Raw genomic sequence first — 22,762 nt, 5'->3', positions numbered from 1 at the left:
TAGAATAGAATAGAATAGAATAGAATAGAATAGAATAGAGTAGAATAGAATAGAATAGAATTCTTTATTGGCCAAGTGTGATTGGACACACAAGGAATTTGACTCTGGTATGTAAACTCTCATTGTATATCATGATGTTGAGACTCTAGAAAGAGTGCAGAGAAGAGCAACAAAGATGCTTAGGGGACTGGAGGCTAAAACATATGAAGAACAGTTGCAGGAACTGGGTATGTCTGGTTTAATAAAAAGAAGGACTAGGGGAGACATGATAGCAGTGTTCCAATATCTCAGGGGCTGCCACAAAGAAGAGGGAGTCAAGCTATTCTCCAAAGCACCGGAGGGTAGAACAAGAAGCAATGGGTGGAAACTAATCAAGAAGAGAAGCAATTAGAACTAAGGATATATTTCCTGACAGTTGGAACAATTAATCAGTGGAACGACTTGTCTTCAGAAGTTGTGAATCCTCCAACACTGGAAGTTTTAAAGAAGATGTTGGATAACTATTTGTCTGAAGTGGTGTAGGGTTTCCTGCCTAAGCAGGGGGTTGGAGTAGAAGACCCCCAAGGTCCCTTCCAACTCTTATTCTATTCTATGATGATGATGCAACAATTGGAATAATATATATTCATGACCTTAAAGGTCTAAAGGGAAATAACTAAATTATTTATAAAATTATATAAATCAAACGTACTGTACATCAGTACATTCTATTTTAAACCATCCAGTCTTTGAAATGTCAACACCATAGTGCTAGATAGAGTTCACTTCCGCTGAAAGATATCCTCCTCCAAGATGGTATAGAGATTCCTTCACTGGGCAAAGGGCTGGGTACAAAGATCTTTGAGGTCCCTTCCAAGCCTATGATTCTAAAACATATGACCATTCTACTTGATTTTATTGATTGATTGATTGATTGATTGATTGATCAAAATTATTTGCCACCCCCATTTCACAGTTCAGCTGATTCTGAGCGGCTTAATACACATAACTGAAATAAACACAAGCACACAAACAGTTAAATAAAAGAAGTAACACCTTCAATGTTTTAAGTTTCCAACAGATAACAAAACTCTCACATGTTCTTTATCATTCTTTTTTTTTTTCACTTCAGTGAGCAAGAAGCTGCTCTAAGAGAAGGTTGAGTTGTTACTGTTTGGGATATGGAAGTCTTCAGTGAGTACTTGTCAGTGTGTTTTAAGTAATGGGCTGTGATTACATATTTGACCGCTGAAGGATTCCTTCCTGTTAGAATTCACTATCAAATGAAGGTTGATTAAGTGCTTTGTGTGACTTTCCCTCACTTAGCCAAAATGATGATGATGATGATGATGATGATGATGATGATGATGGGGAGCTAGGAAGGACTGATTTGGGTAATCAAGAATGAAATGGATGACCTAGCAACAAACAAGTTCCACATGAAAAAGATTGATGAACTGATTAAGGGCAATTCACACAAAGGAAAATTGCTGTTAGACTTGGCATTTCACAGGAACCTATGGGTCACTTTATTCATCAATATTGGAAGGTTTGTGCAAGATGGTTTCTCCTCATCCTGATAGTAGATATGAAACCTTCAAGAACTGAAGTTTGTCTGCAATTGTTGTCATGCTATGGGAAAGATGGTGAGGAATTCTTCACAGCAGGGTGATAGCCAACAAAACACTGTACTCATTATGACTTCAAAACAAAGTGTGGGCCCACTGGACATTATCATAAACTTTCCTTTTTTGAAAAAAAAAAATTCTATATCCAGGCTTTGGCAGAAAAGTTTTTTGTGACCCTGATGCTATTCACATGGATTTCTTTAAATACTCTCCACTCCTATTCACTCAGAGCACTATGTATAACATTCAATTTTTTTAAACAATTAACCAGGATTCAGAAGCATAAGAAATATATTTTGTTAAAACATGAGAATACTGGGCCTTACACTTCACAATGCCAAGAATGCCAAGAGGCAATTCAAAATTGAATCTCATCATCTGTTCCATTAGCCACCCGAGTGTAGATTTGGTGCCATCAGACTTCCATCTTCCCCCAAAACTGAAAGAATATCTTTGTGAGCACTGACTCAAATGAAGAGATAGAAAGAAATGTTAGGACCTAGTTGAAGAATCATGGAGTTCTTTCATGGCAGCTGAAGGAACTTGTTCATCATGGGTAGAAGTAGGTAGTAAATAGTGGTGATTATATGCAGCAGTAAATATAGGTAATGAAATAGCTTAATTCAAAGACTGTTGCCCTGTTTCATTTATTAAAATATCCCTACTTTAAACTAAAATTATAAAAATGGAGCAGGAGTGAAATCCACTTACCGATTTGCAAATGTAAGTACGTGTGCCTCCTCCATGCATGCGCAGAGCGTAGAGGGTCAAAAACGAGACGTGATGACATCCAGGCATGTGGGCGGAGCCTCCCGCCGCCGGCACTACCGGTTTGCCCGAGCCGGATAGAACTGGCTGAATTTCACCACTGAAATGGGGGCATTACTGAACATTCAACTATCATATTTATGTATTTATGAATAATTAATACAGAATCTTTAAAAAGCTTCTGGACAGAGTACATTTTGTTCAAATTGAACAAAACATGCATTTGAAATAAATTCATATAGGAATTATCCATTAACTTGTTCTAATCTGAAAAGATTGCTGTTCATTTTGAAATTATTTTCCATTCTTCCTTGCCTAAAGTGCATGCGGCCAGCTGTGTTTTCCACAGATACTCTGTCTTAATTGTAAATTGAGACAAATACACGTGTCTGGTCACCAGAATGCTTGAAATATGCTTTAGAAGCTACCAGATGGACATTTCTACCATTCTGAGATAAACAGCACCGTGTTCCAGAAGCATAAAACAAACAAATTACACAGTGAATGGAAAAGGGCAAAGGATAAATCACTCATTGCGAGTAATAAGCTATCTGCCAGCAATAGCTTTGCAAAGGATAGGGAACGTTTATTTTAGTATTCTGTCCACAAATACTTCATAGGGAAAACCTCTGAAATGACACATTGAAACCCATCAGTATAATAAGGGCTGAGACTGAGGATGTCAGATAGCAAAAGAGTCCAAACGAAGCACTCCAGCCAAAGAGGGTAACACCAGTGATCAACCTATTTTCAGATCAGTTTGAACTTTAAGGTGAACAAGTTTAAAAAGTAAAGCAAAGAAATAGTGGTTTCCTTGATGCTTTATAAACTTAACTTCTTGTTACTATGAGGTTTCAGGAAATCCCAAACTATCCTTCGGTAATCCTCAACTTGCTCATTAGTTCAACTGAACTGATGTCTACTGTAGTTCCCTTAGCTGAACTTACACAATTTATCCATCTCAGAAATGCAACAGCTCCTGAAATGCAAGCAGTAGGACCTCTAACTATTATAAGGAGTGGCAGCACAGAATGTTCTTTTCAGGTTCCTAAGACATCACTGCTGTCTACTGGTATATTACTATTCACTTGTGTCCCTGGAATAGATTGGTCAAGTAAACCAACGCAGATACAATATGAAGAAAGAAGCAATGGGTTAAACTCAGTGGTGGGATTAAAAATTTTTTACTACCAGTTCTGTGGGCATGGCTTGGTTGGCATGGCTTGGTGGGTGTGGCTTGGTGGGCATGGCAGGATACTGTAAAATCTCCATTCCCACCCCACTCGAGGGGAAGGATACTGTAAAATCTCCATTCCCACCCCACTCGAGGGGAAGAGTACTGTAAAATCTCCATTCCCACCCCACTCCAGGGGAAGGTTACTGCAAAATCCCCATTTCCCGAGTCCCATCAGCTGGGACTCGGGAGGCAGAGAATTGATGGGGGCGGGGCCAGTCAGAAGTGGTATTTACCGGTTCTCCGAACTACTCAAAAGTTCTGCTACCGGTTCTCCAGAACTGGTCAGAACCTGCTGAATACCACCTCTGGTTAAACTCCATTGAAATCTGAGCACAACACACACCATACTAGACAAATAATGAGCTTTATTAAGGGAAAAAAGACCACAAGACAGCAATCAATAAAAGAAACCAAGGAGGTGTTAGATTTAATTTCCAAGCCTTGATCTAGATGCTATAAAAGAGCAATGCTTCATCTAAACGTCTGCAGAAAAAAAACCCTGTTTTTTCAATCAGTTCTCATTCAATTTCATGGAAGAGATGTTGTGTTTGAAATGTATTTCAAAGGCAGAGGCATTTCCGTTAAATGTTCATGGGTAGATGTGTGACCTTCTTATAGCTTGTTTAGTTATAAGATGGCCAAAGGCAGTATTTGATCTACCATGGTAAAAATCTTTCATGGTACAATCCTCATGCCAATGGTTTGTAACATCCAGGGCTTTCCACACTTTGATCTCAAGGAAATGATTTCTTCCACTGGGCCTTTTCCGTATAAGACTTTATAGCGATGGTCAGATAAATAAGAGAAAACAAAAATACAAGACGAAACCTCCACCAATAAAATTAAGCTCAAAATCTGATGTAAAGAGTTTGAAAAGTAGAAAACACAAAGTATCTTTCACCCAAAAAAATCCTTCTTTGAGAAATTTCAAGGTGGACTTTAGCTTATCATTAAGTTCATTCCTTCTCTGAGAACCTCAGAGTAACGTAGAAAACAAACATCCTGTCCTACTTTTTGCTTCCGTGTAAATGGAGACTTCGATCTTTCTCTTTTTCCAGTGATACAGATAGTCCTTGACTTGTGAGATCAAAATTTCTGCTTTCAAGCAAGACAGTTGTTAAATGGGTTTTGCCCTGTTTTGCAACTTTTCTTGCCACAATTGTACCACTACAGTTACTAAGTTAGTAACACGATTGTTAAGTGAATATGGCTTCCCCATTGACTTTCCATATCAGAAGATCACAACAGGTGATCACGTCACTCCAGGACACTGCAACCATCATAAATATGAACCAGTTGCCAAGTGTTTGAATTTTGTTTACGTAACCATGGTGATCAGTAGTGGTTCCACTTGCCTTCGCTATCGGTTTGGAACTGTGAGCGCATGTGGTGCTTCTGCGCATGCGTAGAACCTTCTGTGCATCCACAGAGCATCCGTGATGATGTCCGGGCGGGTGGGCAGAGCTTCCCGCCGCCGCCACTACTGGTTTGCCTGAACCAGGGCTAACCAGTAGAAACCAACCACTGATGGTGATGCTGCAACAGTTGTAAGTATAAAAAGTGATCATAAGCAGTGGTGGGTTCCTCCCGGTTTGGCCGGTTTGGCCGAGCCGGTAGCGGTAATGATATGACGTCACCGAACCGGTTCTCTTTGTTCGGGAACTGGGCCTCCCGCCCACCCCCATGTTATTCTTACCTTTTATTTGGCCCTGCCCCCAATCTATTTGCTACCTCCCGAGTCCCAGCTGATTGGCTAGAAGGAAAAAAACTGTTTAAACTCTTCTGCAGGGCTTCAAAGGACTGCCCTACAGCTGATCGGGTGGTAGTAGACCAGTGCACTCCAAAAACAAATGGGTAGACCGGTGCCTCCAAAAACAAATGGGTAGACCAGTGCCTCCAAAAACAAATGGGTAGACCGGTACAGCTCTGCAAGCAGTTAAAGGCCTTATAGACCAGTACCTCTGCTAAATCCTAAAGAATTATCACATGACCATCAAACCATGCCCACAAAATAAGCCACGCCCACAGAACTGGTAGTAAAAATTTTTAGAACCCATCCCTGATCGTAAGTCACTTTTTTCAGTGCCATTGTAAACAGTCACTAAATGACTGCTTGTAAACCAATCCCTACTCCCTGTACAGAGAAAGGATGGCTAAAGGAAACCGAATTAAAAGTGGGAGGAAAGATTTCCCTTCCTGAAGCTCCTTCATAAATTCTTAGTTTTTGAAGACCTGCCTAGGCCTTTTGACATTCTGAATCACAAGATAGTGAAGTGGAGGCCACATAGCACATGTTTTAGGCAGAACTGCAGCTGGTTAGAAAACCACATCCAGTCACAATGGATCCTCACCAAACTGGAGTCTGCTATCAACATTAGCCCAGCAGTCTTCAACATTGTCACACCAACTCTCCTCCCAGAAGAAATGTGGTTTGATGAAATAACTTCAGTAGTCGCATTATTCTGTCTGAAAAATTCACAGCAGGATCAGGATATTATGTGTGTTTTGCTCAGCTAAAAAACATGTTGCAACCATATAGACCCTAAGTATTAACATCTCTGCTCCACATCCTAGTGTCTATAAGGATGACTATAAAAACCTCTTCAGGTATTCTTGCAGAGGCCCATGTCATCCACCCCTTCTGCTGTATTCCATTTGCTCGGCCATTAAAGACTGAAGGCCTGCAGTTCCCAGAAAAAATTGAACACTAATATCACTATATAACATACTGTATTTATATAACTATATAACCCAACGGTGATCTTCTAGATCAGGCCTGTCAAACTGGCAGCCCACAGGCCGGATGCGTCACATGCAGGTCACCCCAGATCCATAAAGGGAAAAATTGTTATATGTCACGATACATTACGTGACACGATCGAGTTTGACACCCATGTTCTATTTTTATTTATTTAATTTTATTTATTTTGTCGAGTACATATTAGATAATATATATAAATATAAGAATTAATTAATACATAAATGAATACAATTAAAGGAAACATTAGGACAGGGATGGTAGACACGCTGGTGCTCTTATACATGCCCCTTAGGAATGGGGTGAGGTCAACAGTAGACAGTCTTAGGTTAAAGTTTTGGGGGTTTTGGGATGAGAGCACAGAGTCTGGTAGTGCATTCCAGGCATTAACAACTCTGTTACCGAAGTCATATTTTCTGCAATCGAGTTTGGAGCGGTTCACTTTAAGTTTGTATCTATTGTGTGCTCGTGTATTGTTGTGGCTGAAGCTGAAGTAGTCATTGACTACTTCATTACGATATACTCCTCACTATCTTCTTTCACTTCCTTATTATAATATAGAATATAATATAGAATATATAATGATAGGTAATCTGAATTTCCCTACAAGTTTAAATCTAGATATCATGTATTATTTGCAGTTACACGCATGCTAAACCTGGATAGCTAAAACTATAGTATACAACACTGATAAGTTTGACAATTCCATGTTTAGGATTGAAATAGGCATCTATACAATGATACACACAAAAACGTCTGCCACCCTACAAAAAAGAATGAAAGGAAAACATATGTAAGAGAATGGAAAAGAAGAAGAACAAATGAGTATATTAAACTCCTCTTAGATTAGAAGATTTGATCTGCTTGAAATTTAATAGGATATAACATAGATGTCTAAAAGATAAAAATGGCTGAAGAACTACATACTAGTATTAATACTGAGAATGGAAATGCCGGCTTAGTTTAGATAAATGAAGAAACAAACAGTAACATACAGTTAAATGTAACAACTGTCTTAACAAATCACAGTTGATTTTTATAGAGATTCGGAAAGGATTTGGAAACTGAAATACTTGAGTGATAACAATGTTAGTACCCCTTAACGAGTCTACATTAATTGGTGGTAAACATGGAGTTCAATGAACTATTGTATCTTTTTTGTCATGAAAGTAGAGCAGATTTATTTGAACAGATCATCAGCGAGGGAACAGGATGACAGACTATCAGCACTCTCATTAACTATGCTAATAGGACATCTCTAAAAGACAGATGAGTAATAGATGATTCATTTTAAAGAAACCATTTATTAATCACCCATAAGAGAGGATCAAAACTGCACATTACTTACACTGTGACTAATATTTTGCTAAAATAAAAAGTGGCAATGTTCTTAGCCTAGATAATGGAAAAATATATAAAGAAAAATGTAAAAATGACAAATTAAAACTTGAAGAGTTTGCTTCATATCCCTAAGACCATCTCAAATCATGCTCAATTGTTGACTTAACCTTATCCATATAGTTTTAATGATAGGGGTACAGAAATAGTTCTGTATTCCTCCAGGATGTCTTTTATATTCCAAGTTTAGCCAGAAATCAACAGTTCTGTAACAACATAGCAGTCCTTCATCAATCAAAAAGGTGTTTTTTTTTTTGTTTTTTTTTAAAGAGTCATCATTGGTTAAGAGGAATGCAGTAAATACTATAATAAAATCTACTTTGCTCTGGCCACCTGGAATGCTATATTCCATTGAAGAAATTCCAATTATCAGAAGCTTAAGGGAGTGGTTCCACAATAGGAATGAAGCAGTGGTGGGATTGAAATAATTTAACAACTGGTTCTCTGCCCTAATGACCGGCTGGGTGGGTGTGGCCATGGTGGCTGTGGCCAGGGGTTGTGACAGGCAGCACTCAGCCTCCTGCACACACACACACCCAGGAGCAAAAACAGAGGGCGCCACACTGCAACCCCCTGCACCCCGTTTTGGGCCTAGTAGGCCTTCCTGCATCCTCCTGGGAGCAAAAATGGGCTGAAGGGGGGTGCACCATGCCCCCCGTGCCCCACTTTGAGCCTAGTAGGCCTCCCTACACTTACCTGGGAACCAAAACAGGGACGCATGGGGACTCCTGGAAGGAGCGAGGAGGGGAGGGGCCAGCCAGCAATTTAATAACCGGTTCACCTGAATTGGCCCGAACTGGCTGAATCCCACCATTGGAATTAAGGTCCTACAAGGCAGGGGTCCTCAACCTCTGGTCCATGAACCAGCACTGGTCCGCGGCATGCCAGAAAACAGGTCATGTAAACAAAGCTTCATCTGTGAGTTGCAGGCAGCTCATGAAACCATGCCCTCTCCGGACCGTGGAAAATCCTCTCTTCACAGAACCCACCCCTGATGCCCAAAAGGTTGGGGGGGGGCGCTGCTATATGGATTAGTTAAAGATTAGTTATCAATCAGAATAGAGCTGGAAGGGACCTGGAAAAGCAGCTTCCACTTCATATGCTTAACATTTCCTGCTATACTAAAGTCACGAATGGAGAAATTGCTTTGGAGGATGAGGAGTTGTGGGGGAAAAAAAGGGACAGCTTTGTGTGCTTATGTGCCCGCGGACAAGACCTTGTTCTTGCACAGAGAGGGAAAGTCCTGCAACTGATCAGAAATCTATGTTCAGTCAATCAGAATAGAGCTACAAGGGACCTTGGAAATCTTATAGTCCAACCTCCTATTCAAGCAGGAGACCCTATATCATTTCAGAGATGTGGCTGTCCAATCTTTTCTTAAAAACCTCCAGTAATGAACCACCTACAACTTCTGAAGGCAAGCTGTTCCACTGGTTAATTGTTCTCACTATTAGGAAGTTTCTCCTTAATGCCAGGTTGCTTCTCTCCTTGATTAGTTCCCATCCATTTTTTCTTTTTTGGTGACTAGAATCTGCACTTTAATTTTTCAAGACGTGATAATGTAATCAGAAGAGAGAGAGAAAGGGAGGGAGGGAGGGAGGGAGGGAGGGAGAGAGAGAGAGAAAACCACAGAGTAAGGCAGTGGTGGGTTCCTCCCGGTTCGGTCCGGTTCGGCCGAGCCGGTAGCGGTGATGATATGACATCACCGAACCGGTTCTCCCCCCCGCCCTCCCACGCCCCCACCCACCCACATTATTCTTACCTTTTATTTGGTCCCACCCCCAATCTATTGCTGCCTCCTGAATCCCAGCTGATGACTAGAGGGAAAAAAAACTTTTTAAACTCTTGCCGGGGGGCTTCAAAGGGCCGTCCTACAGCTGATCAGTGTTAAAAGCAAACAAATGAGTCGGGTCGTAAGTGCAAGGACTGGTCGTAAGTGTGAGGACCTTCCAGAAATGACTCTGACCAGCTAGCCATGCCCACCTAGTCACATGACCTCCAAGCCACACCCACAAAATAAGCCACGCCCACAGAACCGGTAGTAAAAAAATTTAGAACCCACCCCTGGAGTAAGGGTGTATCAGCCATGTGGGCTAGAAATATATATATATACATATATATATATATTCTCATATGGAATAATATTTCATCAAGTGGGGAAAAAAAGAATAAAGTTTCCTTTGAATTCAAGTTCCCTTGAATCAGACCCTTGAGAACCACATGGAGATATTGCTCTCTCTCTCTCTCTCTCTCTCTCTCTCTCTCTCTCTCTCTCTCTCTCTCTCTCTCTCTCTCTGTGTGTGTGTGTGTGTGTGTGTGTGTGTGTGTGTACTAAATTATATATCTATATATCTCTATACCTATCTATAAATTAGATAGATAGATAGATAGATAGATAGATAGATAGATAGATAGATAGATGGATGGATGGATGGATGGATGGATGGATGGATGGATGGGTGGGTGGGTGGGTGAATGGGTGAATGGAAAGACAGGCAGGCAAGCAGGCAGGCAGGCAGGTAGATGGAGAGAGATAGATAGATAATAGAGATAGATATATAATTTTATCTATTTTTATGAGTTATAACCAGCCACACATTCCTTTTGATATGAAGACTATACACATTTTAAAATAACCAAATAAACAAAGAGCTAATTTTCAGAGCAGCGAGCATCCTTCTTGAAATTTGGCCTTCAAACTCCTTTAGATCACCAGTGATTCTATGCTGATTTGATATCCTTTATAAGAGCAGAAGCAAGTTATCTCATATGCCCACCGAGAGACTCTGACCTTTCTGCCACATTACATTGGGCAACAGCAAATCTGCCAGCTAGACATAAATGGGAAATTTAAGCGAAGGCGATAGCTGCCCGCTTCAATTAAGACAAATGTTGGGACAGACCCAATGGAGAGATTATCAGGGCAGCAAAGGCTATAATCTTCCCGTGTTACCCACTGAACAAATAACATGTCAATCTCTTTAGAAAGGTTAGCCAGTTTCAGATGTATTGCTCAGTGTTTCTTGCAAATTGCTTCTGTTTTCTGATTAGTCGATTCCTGGAGACGTTGGAGCCCTGTAACCTCAATTGGGCTGGCAAAACATAGACAGGGCAGGGCGATCACAGCCCATACCAATCCCACAAAAACCCACAATCCTTTCTGTAGAAGAGGGCATGGTGACAAGTGAGTCATTTCAATGGAGAGGCAAAACAGGAGGGATGATCTAAGCATAATACACAAAATTGTCTGCTACAACATCTTACCTGTCAACAACTTCTTCAGCTTCAACCTCAATAATACACGTGCAAACAATAGATACAAACTCAAGGTAAACCGCTCCAAACTCGCAGAAAATATGACTTCAGCAACAGAGTGGTCAATGCCTGGAATACTCTACCTGAGTCCGTTGTTACATCCTCTAACCCTCACAGCTTCAACCTTAAACTGCCTATCGTGGACCTCACCCCATTCCTAAGACTTCCTTAAAGGAGGCATGCATAAGTGCACCAGCGTGCCTACCATCCCTGTCCTACTGTCCCCGTTTATTTGTATTCATTTCCTTCGTACATGTCCATGTTCATATTCATACCTGCTATCTTGTACATGTTTGACAAACTTATAAATAAAATAAAATAAATGTACTAAAAAGCACGGTCCTCCAAAGAAGAGCTTCACTAGAGGAAAATGATCTCTTTCCTATTTCTACAGTGCCAGTGTGTGTAACTAAAGGGGTTGCCTTCTGAGATAAGTATGGGCTATACCCCACATCAACTAAGCTTTAGATTAATCACCTGTCTACAGGTGAACATTTTCAGTGTTGCAGAACTGACTGGACACACTTGGCCTGCAAGGGAATAAAGCATAACAAACATGCTGAAACCTGAATTGATTATGTGTTATATACTCTGTTCAGTGTCTGAAATCTCTTGAGTAGCCAATTTCCTGTATCTGCCTTAGAGAAAGAAAAGCTAAAAAGCCTCCCTCTACTTGATATGTACTGCACAGAATACACTTTTTTTCTATATGTAGCAGGTTCTTGAAGAAACACAGTATAGCCAGGTCTGTCCTCCAGCAGAGCTTGAATGCTAGGTTCTGCTTGAGGTTATTGCAATTCACCCAGAGGTCAATAAATATCTTGATTTGATCTCTGCCCAGGGATTCAAAGCCAAGGATTGTCCAATTCATAAAGCCCAATATATTTCTCGATGAGCACTATTTAGATTGGTTCACAAATGGACAATCCCCCTCCCCCCAAAAAAATCTTGGCTTCTCTCCGTTCTCTTTCCCCAAAATTTCATTACTGCATCATTTTGTTACATGCATAAGTAGGCTTGTACACATATTTCCAGGCGCTTTATAAAACCATTTTCTACATTTTATCTACTATTATAATTTTTCAATAATATTTTTTTATTAATGTAAGCATTTAATATGTGCTTCCCCCCAATAAATGCATACACATTTGCATAGTTGAGAACAGTATCATAAGATAACAGGAAGCATGAATAACAGAAAATGCCATTTAGTTCATGCACTAGTTTGAATGGTACAATTTGTATGCATATTAAAGTGTAATTTTAAACAGTTTTCCCCAACACAAAGCTGTGCTTTACTGTGATGAGAAATTTCCTTCTTTCGTTCTTCTTTTCTTTTTTAAAAAAACAGCTTTTATATTCGCACATATAATTTGGAGGTTTTTCTTTCTGTCTGTTTTATGGAAAAATGACGACTTATTTATAAGGTTTGAATATTTTTGTGAGAGAGGATCAAAGAACCAGAAGGCAAAAATGTTTAATAGAGCTTCTAACTCTTTTGCCTTCTAATGTGACTTTATGTACAGTTTTGAGAACACAGGATATCTAAAATTCAGGAAACAAATTACAATAAATAATTGTTTTATATAAAAGTTGATATGTCTAACCTAAATGAACCCATTATGGCTAATGTTGTTAGAGAAGCATTTATATGGCACAGGGGAACATTTTAGAATAAACATTATTTTATGTCATTTGTAGTCACAAATTTCATAATTTCGTACTTTCCTATTAAAGAAATATATACCCACATAATTTAATAATGTACAGTTTAACAACTGACTCAGTTTAATAGATGCCGCCTAATTATAAAATGTGTTTATATATGAAAATACAACTTCACCAAGCTTTGAATGTAGTCTCGTCCTAGACTATAAAGAGCAAGAACTTTGTTTCTCTCTCTCTATGGAGATTATTAATTAACCAAAAAGAGATTATCAAAGATTACATATGAAAAAAAAAGAAATTGAATCATGGAACAAATGGTATGATTGGCTGGAAAAGAAATCTAAAATTAATGGATAGTGTACAGTATAAGAGAAGATATTATAATGGAATGTAATATTTAATGTGTAGTAGGTATGTATATATAATGTATTGGTTATATGAATAAGTAGGTAACAAACAAAATGTGTATGTATATAGTTGGCTGAAAGATAAAATGGATATTACTAAAGATGCCGGTATTGGAAAACTGCAAAAGTGTAACTAAGATTTTAAAGATGTAAATGTTGAATAAAAATAATTTTTTAAAAAAGAAAAGAAAAGAAAAAAATTACACTGAATCAGTGGTGGGTTTCAAAAATGTTTACTACCGGTTCTGTGGGTGTGGCTTGGTGGGTGTGGCATGGCTTGGTGGGCATGGCTTAGTGGGCTTGGCAGGGGAAGGTTACTGCAAAATCCCCATTTCCTCCCAATCAGCTGGGACTTGGTAGGCAGAGAATAGATGGGGGCAAGGCCAGTCAGAATTTTTACTACTGGTTCTCTGAACTACTCAAAATTTCCGCTACCGGTTCTCCAGAACTGGTCAGAACCTGCTGAAACCCACCTCTGCACTGAATCTAGGTAATAATCAGGTCTTGTAGAAGGGAAAAGGAACAAGGCATGCTATAAACTGCTAATGATAGACAGCAACCTTAATGTTACATTAAATTCACAAACGGGTGAGTTTGAAGTCCACATAGATGATTGAACTGGAAGGTGTATTATATTCTCTTCTCTCATCTTAATTTCTGTAAATTTATAAATGTGTAATGTGTAGCTTTGATGGAGATTGTATCTGATTACCGTATTGGCTTGGTAATATCCGTGGACTTAATAAAAATATCAGAGGTGAAAAGCTCCAATAATTTTTAACCTCCTAATTTGTTTCATCTATCGGAAACCTGTAGGCATTCAAGCTCTACATAGAGCAGTTTCCCAATCTTGGCAACTTTAAGATGCGGGGACTTCAACTCCCAGAATTCCCCAGCAAGCATGGAGAATTTACCAAGATTAGGACATAGAACAATGTGATTTTTTTTTTTGGCTCTAATTGCACTTCATAGTAAATTATGTCTTTAACTATGGTGTACTGAATGACCATATTATGGCTTAGCATGATGTGGAAATCCAGTCTTTATCATTACCAGACTAAAATGTCAACAAATGTAATATTTTAATGTGTTTTCTACATACTATTGGAGAACAATACTGAAATCCAGCTTCCGTGTAATGGTTTTCCTTTGTAGAAAAATCAGAATGCCTTCATATTCCTATATTATTCAGAGGATTAGTTAAGAAATGTCACTGAACAGAAAATGCCTGTTCATTAAAATTCATGGCACAACTCTTTCTGCTGTGGTGGGTTTCAACTGCTGATAGAGCAATACTTTAAAAAATTGGCTTGGCTGGAAAACAGCTGCTCATCAAAGCTACCACTTATAAGCAATTGGTGATAATAAGATACCATTATGATGGTATTGGATGGGTAATATATTGTAAGCTGTTTTAAGGTATGATATAGCCTAGGTGGAATACAAACTATAATTGTTGATTCAAATGGTTGACTTATCTAGACCTACCTTAACCTGTAACAAAAACAGAAATAATCATGAGTCAATTCTGTTGCAAGAAGAATATTTCTTTTATCTCAAAAATATTGCAAGAGATGGAAGACTATCAGTCTACCTTACTATAAAAAAGTGATATAGAAAGTACTTGACATATTTTTGAGACTAAATAACTACACTTAACACTTGTAGCAACTGTGTATTTCAGAGGTGGGTTTCAGCAGGTTCTGACCAGTTCTGGAGAACCGGCAGCAGAAATTTTGAGTAGTTCGGAGAACCGGTAGTAAAAATTCTGACTGGCCCCGCCTTCATCTATTCTCTGCCTCCCAAGTCCCACTTGATCAGGAGGAAATGGGGATTTTGCAGTAACCTTCCTCTGGATTGGGGAGGGAATGGAGATTTTACAGTATCCTTCCCCTGGAGTGGGGTGGGAATGGAGATTTTACAGTATCCTTCCCCTGCCACGCCCACCAAGCCATACCATGCCCACCAAGCCACACCCACATAACCGGTAGTAAAAAAATTTGAAACCCACCACTGGTGTATTTGTAGAGTGGCTAACTGTCAGCCTGGACAAAGGGCAGCCAAAAGAGTTTAGTTTAGTTCCTCTTCTGATCTGCCATTAGCTCCCTCCCTGTTTTTGGAACATACCCTTACAGCCTGCAGAATTGTGATGAAAAAGTGCCAGAAGAAAGCTATGTAATGCATATTCTCCATCAAGCCCCCGTTTTCAAAATGACTAGTGAGGCTGCTTGATATACTGGTATACCTTAACATAGAATTTTCTTGAAAGACATTATTTTCAAATATGAGTTTAGCATTTAGTCTGTAAAATTACAAAATAACAAGAGTTGGACAGGAACTTGGAGGTCTTATAGTCCAACCCCCTCTTCAAGCAGACCACATACCATTCCAGATAAATGGAAACTTTTTGTAAATCTCTAGTGATGGAGCACCCAAAACTTCTAGAGGCAAGATGTTCCATTGAATAATTGTTCTTACTGTCAGGAAATTTCTCCTTAATTCTAGGTTGAATCTCTCTTTGGTAAGCTTCTATCCATTACTTCTTGTCCTGCCCTCAGGTGCTTTGGAGAATAGGTAGACCTCTCCTCTGTGTGACAGCCTCTCAAATATTGGAAAAGTACTATCATGTCCAGTGATATACATGTTTTGATCAATCCTGTTAAGGCTATGTAACTTGGCAAATCTGCCATTTGGATGTTGTTATTGTTATAGTTAAGGGACGCAGTGGCTCAGTGGCTAAGATGCTGAGCTTGTTGATCGAAAGGTCGGCAGCAGTCCGAATCCCTAGTGCTGTGTAATGGGGTGAGCTCCCGTTACTTGTCCCAGCTTCTGCCAACCTAGCAGTTTGAAAGCACATAAAAATGGAAGTAGAAAAATAGGGACCACCTTTGGTGGGAAGGTAACAGCGTTCTGTGCGCCTTTGGCGTTTAGTCATGCCGGCCGCATGACCAGGGAGACATCTTCAGACAGCGCTGGCTCTTTGGCTTTGAAACAGAGATGAGCACCACCCCCTAGATTTGGGAACGACTAGCACATATGTGTGAGGGGAACCTTTACCTTTATAGTTAAGACAAAGGACAATGATCAATTGTACTTGTAATCTCTCATTTAATTTCCTAAACGCTTTTCCAAAATCATCTGCTATGTAGAATGCAACATGCATATTCTAACATTGTTCCTTATGTCTTAAGGCCTGTTTCTAGAGGACTTTGGAAAATCACATATCCATCATTAGCGTGACATATAAATCATTTCAAATATATATAATCTACATAAAAGCTATCCTAATTAAAACCTATTTCTACATAAGATTCAAGTCACTTTAAGTCCATTAGCAAAATTATCTGAAGAGATTGCAGTTTCCTGGTGATAAATAACGCCATGATTCCCTGTGAAATAAGTAACTCTGTCTTACCACCTTCATGTATATTACAAGGCACCGTAAAAGAATATTTAAGATAAACTTTGCTGAGCATATAGTGGACAAAATAAAAGAGCAAATTATGATTTGTACATAATTGCATCCAGAGACACTTATTTTATGTTGCTGAATAATAGATAAATAGATGGTTTTACTTGGAGCTTAAATTTCAAAAGGACCTATGCAACGGGGGAGAAGTCAAACAATTCAATTAGCAGTTGAGTCATAACAACAACAAAACAGAGCAATTTAAGGAGTATTATTCATATTGCCACAATGTCATTCTTTTTCTACCCTCCTATATAATTTTAGCATACTCTCTAAGAAGAGTGACAGTATTAAAAATATGTTCACCTCCTCTGAAAGAGAGAAACATGTTTTTAATTTTGCATGTTGATGCCACACTACTTTTAAATTGTATATGTTTAAAATATAAATTGTTTCAACTTCTACCCTCAAAAAGACCCTATAGGGCACTGCACACCAAAACAATTAGACCACAAGGACAGTTTTTTCCCTGAATGCCATCACTCTGGTAAACAACTAATTCCCACAACACTCAAATAATTTACTAAGACTGTATTACTATTATTCGTCTCTTCCTTACTAGTATCTTATCTCTTCCCACTTATTATGACCATGTTGCTTGTATCTTTCAGCTATATTGTTTTTATTTGTTTCCTAGTACGATTTGATAGCTTATTAATAACCTTGACTATCACTAAATGTTGTATCTTTTTATTCTTGATGAATGTATTTTATTCTCCTTATGTACACTGAGAGCATATACACCTAAGACAAATTCCTTGTGTGTCCAATCACATTTGGCCAATAAAGAATTCTATTCGATTCTATTCTCTTCCGTCCAGAAGATTGTCAAAATATGAAGGAAGAAAAATCCTATGCTGGCAGTCATTTGTTCTGCAGGAAGGAACATCTTTTATATATTTATATTTATAGGATGAGGTCTGCTTATGCTCAGCAACATTCCTAACTCCCATCCATAACATGGCCCAAGTAAATATGCAGCCAGCTACTACAGATTAGGTCTTACTGTATCCTGGGCACAGGCTCATTCTCCTTTTAGCTACCACATTATGAGTTATGCATGAGGTGAGCTGTCACGACTACTCCTCTTTGCAAGGGAAGATTCATTGGGAACATCTCTGCAGAAAGCACAGAGGACATTATCTTTCTCCCTTCCTTTGAGTTTTAAAGAACACATTCCGTGTGTATTCGTGGAAGATGTGGTTATAAATGTAGCATTCTTGAGAATCAAACATCTTTCTTTTAACAAGGATTAAAAATTCTTGAAATTCTTCATTTTATTGACAAGTCAAAAGCACAACTTGGTTCTTAACGATCCTTGCTTTTTTAAATGTATTGTCCTTTCAATTTATTTTGTTTTGAAAGGGAGAAAAAGAAATGGGATGGGATAAAGTAGATTCAACATTGAGGATGACAGTCTTAGTTCAAGGCCCCACTCACATAGGAGGACACACTCTGGACTTGATTTTTATCTCTGGTCAGTGGCTGAATGATCTTGGTAGAGGGGACTTAGACATTAAACCCTTGTCATGGACAGATCATTCGCTCCTTCACTTGGACTTTCCTACCGCTTGCCCCCGCCGCGGGGAGACGGAACCGACTAAATGGTTCCGTCCCAGGCGCCTGATGGATCCAGAAAGGTTCCTGACGGAGCTTGGGCCATTCCCTGAGACCCTGACACACGACTCGACTGAAGAGCTGGTGGCCGCCTGGGAGAGTGCAGCCGCCGGAGCTTTGGATCGTGTCGTGCCTTTGCGGCCTCTGACCCGATGCCGATCTCAATTGGCTCCTTGGTTCTCTGAGGAGCTGAGAGAGATGAAGCGTCGGAAAAGACGCCTAGAGAGCATTTGGAGGACTAGTCAATCCGATTCCGACCGGACACAGGTGAGGTCTTATATCAAGACCTACCTAGTGGCGATAAAAGCGGCGAAATCTAACCATTTTTCCACTCTTATCGCATCTGCAGAGAACCGCCCAGCCGCCCTGTTTAGGGTGACCCAATCCCTTCTTCGGGGGGGAGTGCGGGAGGATCCCTTGCAGGGTCGAGCTGAGGATTTTGTGCAATTCCTGCACGATAAAGTCGCTCGGATTCGGGAAGGCTTGGACTCCGACTGGGCGAGTCCGGGGGAGGAGACGAGGGTAGGTCTTGAGAATATTATCTGGGAGGAGTTTGATCCTGTGGCTCCCGAGGATGTGGACAGGGTTCTGGGTAGGATTAGTGCCGCCACATGTTTATTGGACCCGTGTCCCTCCTGGTTGGTACTGGCCTCCCGGGAGGTTACACGAGGCTGGCTCCAGGGGATTATAACTGCTTCTCTGAGTGAGGGTGCCTTTCCCGCCGCCTTGAAAGAGGCGGTGGTGAGGCCCCTCCTCAAGAAGCCTTCCCTGGACCCGGCTGAATTAGCCAACTACCGTCCGGTCTCCAACCTTCGTTTTGTGGCGAAGGTTGTTGAGAGTGTGGTGGCACGACAGCTGCCCAGGCACCTGGATGAAGCTATCTATCTAGACCCGTACCAGTCGGGCTTCAGGCAGGGGCACAGCACAGAAACGGCATTGGTCGCGTTGGTGGATGATCTCTGGAGGGCTCGGGACAGGGGTTGCTCCTCTGTCCTAGTCCTATTAGATCTCTCAGCGGCTTTTGATACCATCGACCATGGTATCATGCTGCAGCGGTTGAGAGGGTTAGGAGTAGGGGGCACCGTTTTGCGGTGGTTCTCTTCCTTCCTCTCCGGCCGCTCGCAGTTTGTGTTGGCAGGGGGGCAGAGGTCGACCTCGAGGCATCTCGCATGGGGAGTGCCACAAGGGTCGGTCCTCTCGCCTCTTCTGTTCAACATTTATGTGAAGCCGCTGGGTGAGATCATCCGTGGTTTTGGGGTGAAGTGTCACCTGTACGCTGATGATACTCAGCTGTACATCTCCACCCCAGACCACCCCAACGATGCCCTTGATGTGATGTCTCGCTGCCTGGAGGCCGTACGGGCCTGGATGGGGAGGAACAGGCTCAGACTCAACCCATCCAAGACCGAGTGGCTGTGGTTGCCGGCGTCCCGATATAGTCAGCAGGTGCCATCGCTGACTATTGGGGGTGAATCCCTGCCCCCCACAGAGAGGGCTCGCAATCTGGGTGTCCTCCTGGACGCACGGCTGTCTTTAGAAGAGCATATGACGGCCGTGGCCAGGGGGGCCTTTTATCAGGTTCGCCTGATCCGCCAGTTGCAGCCCTTTCTGGACCGGGATGCCTTGCGCACGGTCACTCATGCCCTTGTCACCTCCCGGCTGGACTATTGTAATGCTCTCTACATGGGGCTCCCCTTGAAGAGCACTCGGAGGCTCCAACTGGTCCAGAATGCGGCCGCGCGGGTGGTTATGGGCGCAACCCGCTGTGCCCGCGTGACACCCCTCCTGCGCGAGCTGCACTGGCTTCCGGTGGTCTTCCGGGTGCGATTCAAGGTGTTGGTTACCACCTTTAAAGCGCTCCATGGCACAGGACCCGGGTACCTTCAAGACCGTCTTCTGCCACCAATAGCCTCCCACCGACCAGTCCGTTCCCACAGAGAGGGTCTCCTCAGGGTGCCATCAGCCAAGTTATGTCGGCTGGCGACACCCGGGGGAGGGCCTTCTCTGTGGGAGCCCCAGCCCTGTGGAATGAACTGCCCCCGGAAATACGCAAGATCTCTGACCTCCGGGTGTTCCGCTGCGCTTTGAAGACCTTGTTGTTCCGCCAGGCAGGGCTGTCAATATAATAATTTTAAATTGGGGTATTTTAAATTTTAGAGTTTTTAAAGCAGCCAAATCTATTTAATTATTTTAATTTTTAATTATTGTTGTGTCTTGTGTTTTAAACTGGCTGTACACCACCCTGAGTCCTTCGGGAGAAGGGCGGTATAGAAATAAAATTATTATTATTATTATTATTATTATTGTAGGTTGAAAAAAGTCTTAAAGCCTGCAGCAAGGAAACCAGGGTGATATCTTACATAAACATGGAATATATTCTGATATATCGATGGAAACGAGTTAGATGCACTGAGACAAAAAAGCTCACCAAGCTACCATTACTTCCATAATTTCTTTTTGCAAAATATTAATGTCACTGTTCAGCCAAACAGAGTTTATAATAGGGAAAAGAAGCATTAACTATCTAGTAAAATAGATCGACTTTCTTCTACGCGCTGTTTCAAATAGTAGACAACTCTTCAGGGTCTGAGCAGCCTAGTCCTTCATATTACTGCAGTTAATATCAGTTACCACAAATAAAAAATGACAGTTTCCAAATAAGCTCTTGCCCTAACAGGACAACAATTGATATGATCTCCCAATTGCCTTGACTATACAATTAATATTCTTGCTGAGTATAGGCCTTTCTAAGATAAATCTGTCCCAAAATACTCCATTATTTACTTTCAGAAAGACTGTGGATCAAAATTCCTATGTCTGAATGACTTTCTCCTTTTGGGAAAAAAAAAAAAGCACAAAAATATATTTCCTGCACATATAACTATGTATAATTATGAGTAGAAAAAAATATACTCTAGCCGTTTCTTTGAACAATTTTGCATCTGCATGGATCTTTTTCAGACGGAAAGCATTAAGTACTGTATTTTAATCTCCTGCCTGTATGTTCCAGTTATTTCATTTATAAATAACCACACACTTTGCTTCTAAGAATAAGCAAAACAGAGCTTGCTACTCACCATCAAATTTCTTGTGCCTCGATACAAATGTGGTGCGGACAAAATGGCTTGTCTTGTCCATCAGATTCTCGAATTCCAGTTTGCTTTGCTGGCTTAGTTTGTCTTCCATTTCTGAAGTGCAACATGTGTATTCCTGAGGGCAGATTCTCAAGTGTTCCCCTGCAAGGATAGGATATGAATGCAAAGCATAAGAAAGAGAGGTCATGCATAGTGTCAAATTCTGTCGTGTACTGATCTATTCCACAGGCATTTTTAGCCATCAGGGTCCACAAGAGAATTTTATAATTAAGATGTCACTATCAAGGGATGCAGTGGCTCAGTGGCTAAGACGCTGAGCTTGTCGATCAAAAAGGTCAGCAGTTCAGCAGTTCAAATCCCTAGCGCTGTGTAACGTGGTGAGCTCCCATTACTTGTCCCAGCTTCTGCCAACCTAGCAGTTCGAAAGCATGTAAAAAATGCAAGTAGAAAAATAGGTGGAAAGGTAGCAGCATTCTGTGCGCCTTTGGCATTTAGTCATGCTGACCACATGACCACAGAGACATCTTCAGACAGCAATTGCTTTTCGGCTTTGAAACGGAGATGAGCACCCCCCCCTAGAGTCGGGAACGACTAGCACATATGTGTGAGGGGAACATTTACCTTTACCTTATCAAGATAGAGATCCTGTTCCTAGGGCCATCTGATAGTTCCTAGAGCCTTGATAGTACAGTGGTTTAGTGCACCCTGTTATTAACACAGCTGCCTGCAATTTCTGCTGGTTCGAATCTCTCCAAGGCTCAAGGTTGACTCAGCCTTCCATCCTTTCTAAGGTAGGTGAAATGAGGACCCAGTTTGTGGGGGCAATAAGCTGACTTTGTATAAAATATACAAAAGAATGAAGGCTATTGCTTAACACATTGTAAGCTGCCCTGAGTCTCCGGAGAAGGGTGGCATATAAATCAAATTTAAAAAAAAAAAAATCTGCTGTCCACTTCTCTGCAAGTTACTCACAGGACTATAGGATAGAACTTCTCAGCTGATTGTAGCGCAATGGCTTGTCTGGGGGCTGGGGGCAGCTAATATTTTAAATATTAGTTATATTTTAAAAATTAAGACATGGATCAGGAAGGATTTCAGTTTGATTTTTTTCAAAAGGGCCTGGTGGCTCAGCAGACTAAAAGCATTGTGATTAACACCAGCTGTCTGCAATTACTGTAAGTTCGAATCTCACCAGGCTCAAGGTTGTCTCAGCCTTCCATCCTTTCTAAGGTAGGTAAAATGAGGACCCAGTTTGTGGGGGCAATAAGTTGACTTTGTATAAATATACAAAAGTATGAAGGCTATTGCTTAACGCATTGTAAGCCGCCCTGAGTCTCCCTGAGGGCGGCATATAAATCAAATTAAAAAAAAAAAGTTCTGTGACAAATATGTCACAGAATATGACAAACCCTCTGAAGTTAAC

The 22,762-nt window shown here is 40.8% G+C and overlaps 1 protein-coding gene across 1 annotated transcript in view; it reads right to left on the bottom strand.

The window, feature by feature from the left end:
- Positions 1–22,762, bottom strand: part of GPC6 (glypican 6) — a 943,187-nt gene that overhangs the window by 667,544 nt on the left and 252,881 nt on the right. Inside the window, exon 2 of the mRNA XM_070943027.1 lies at positions 21,322–21,480. Coding sequence (XP_070799128.1) covers positions 21,322–21,480 — 159 coding nt within the window. The remainder of the gene's footprint in view (positions 1–21,321; positions 21,481–22,762) is intronic.

Source organism: Pituophis catenifer, unplaced genomic scaffold (assembly GCF_029215685.1).
Source record: "Pituophis catenifer annectens isolate HBS135680 unplaced genomic scaffold, rPitCat1.0.hap2 SCAF_4, whole genome shotgun sequence".
In the NCBI taxonomy this organism is placed as follows: Eukaryota; Metazoa; Chordata; class Lepidosauria; order Squamata; family Colubridae; genus Pituophis; species Pituophis catenifer.
The sequence above is the reverse complement of the archived record's forward strand: the minus strand, read 5'-3'. Positions and strand labels throughout refer to the sequence as shown.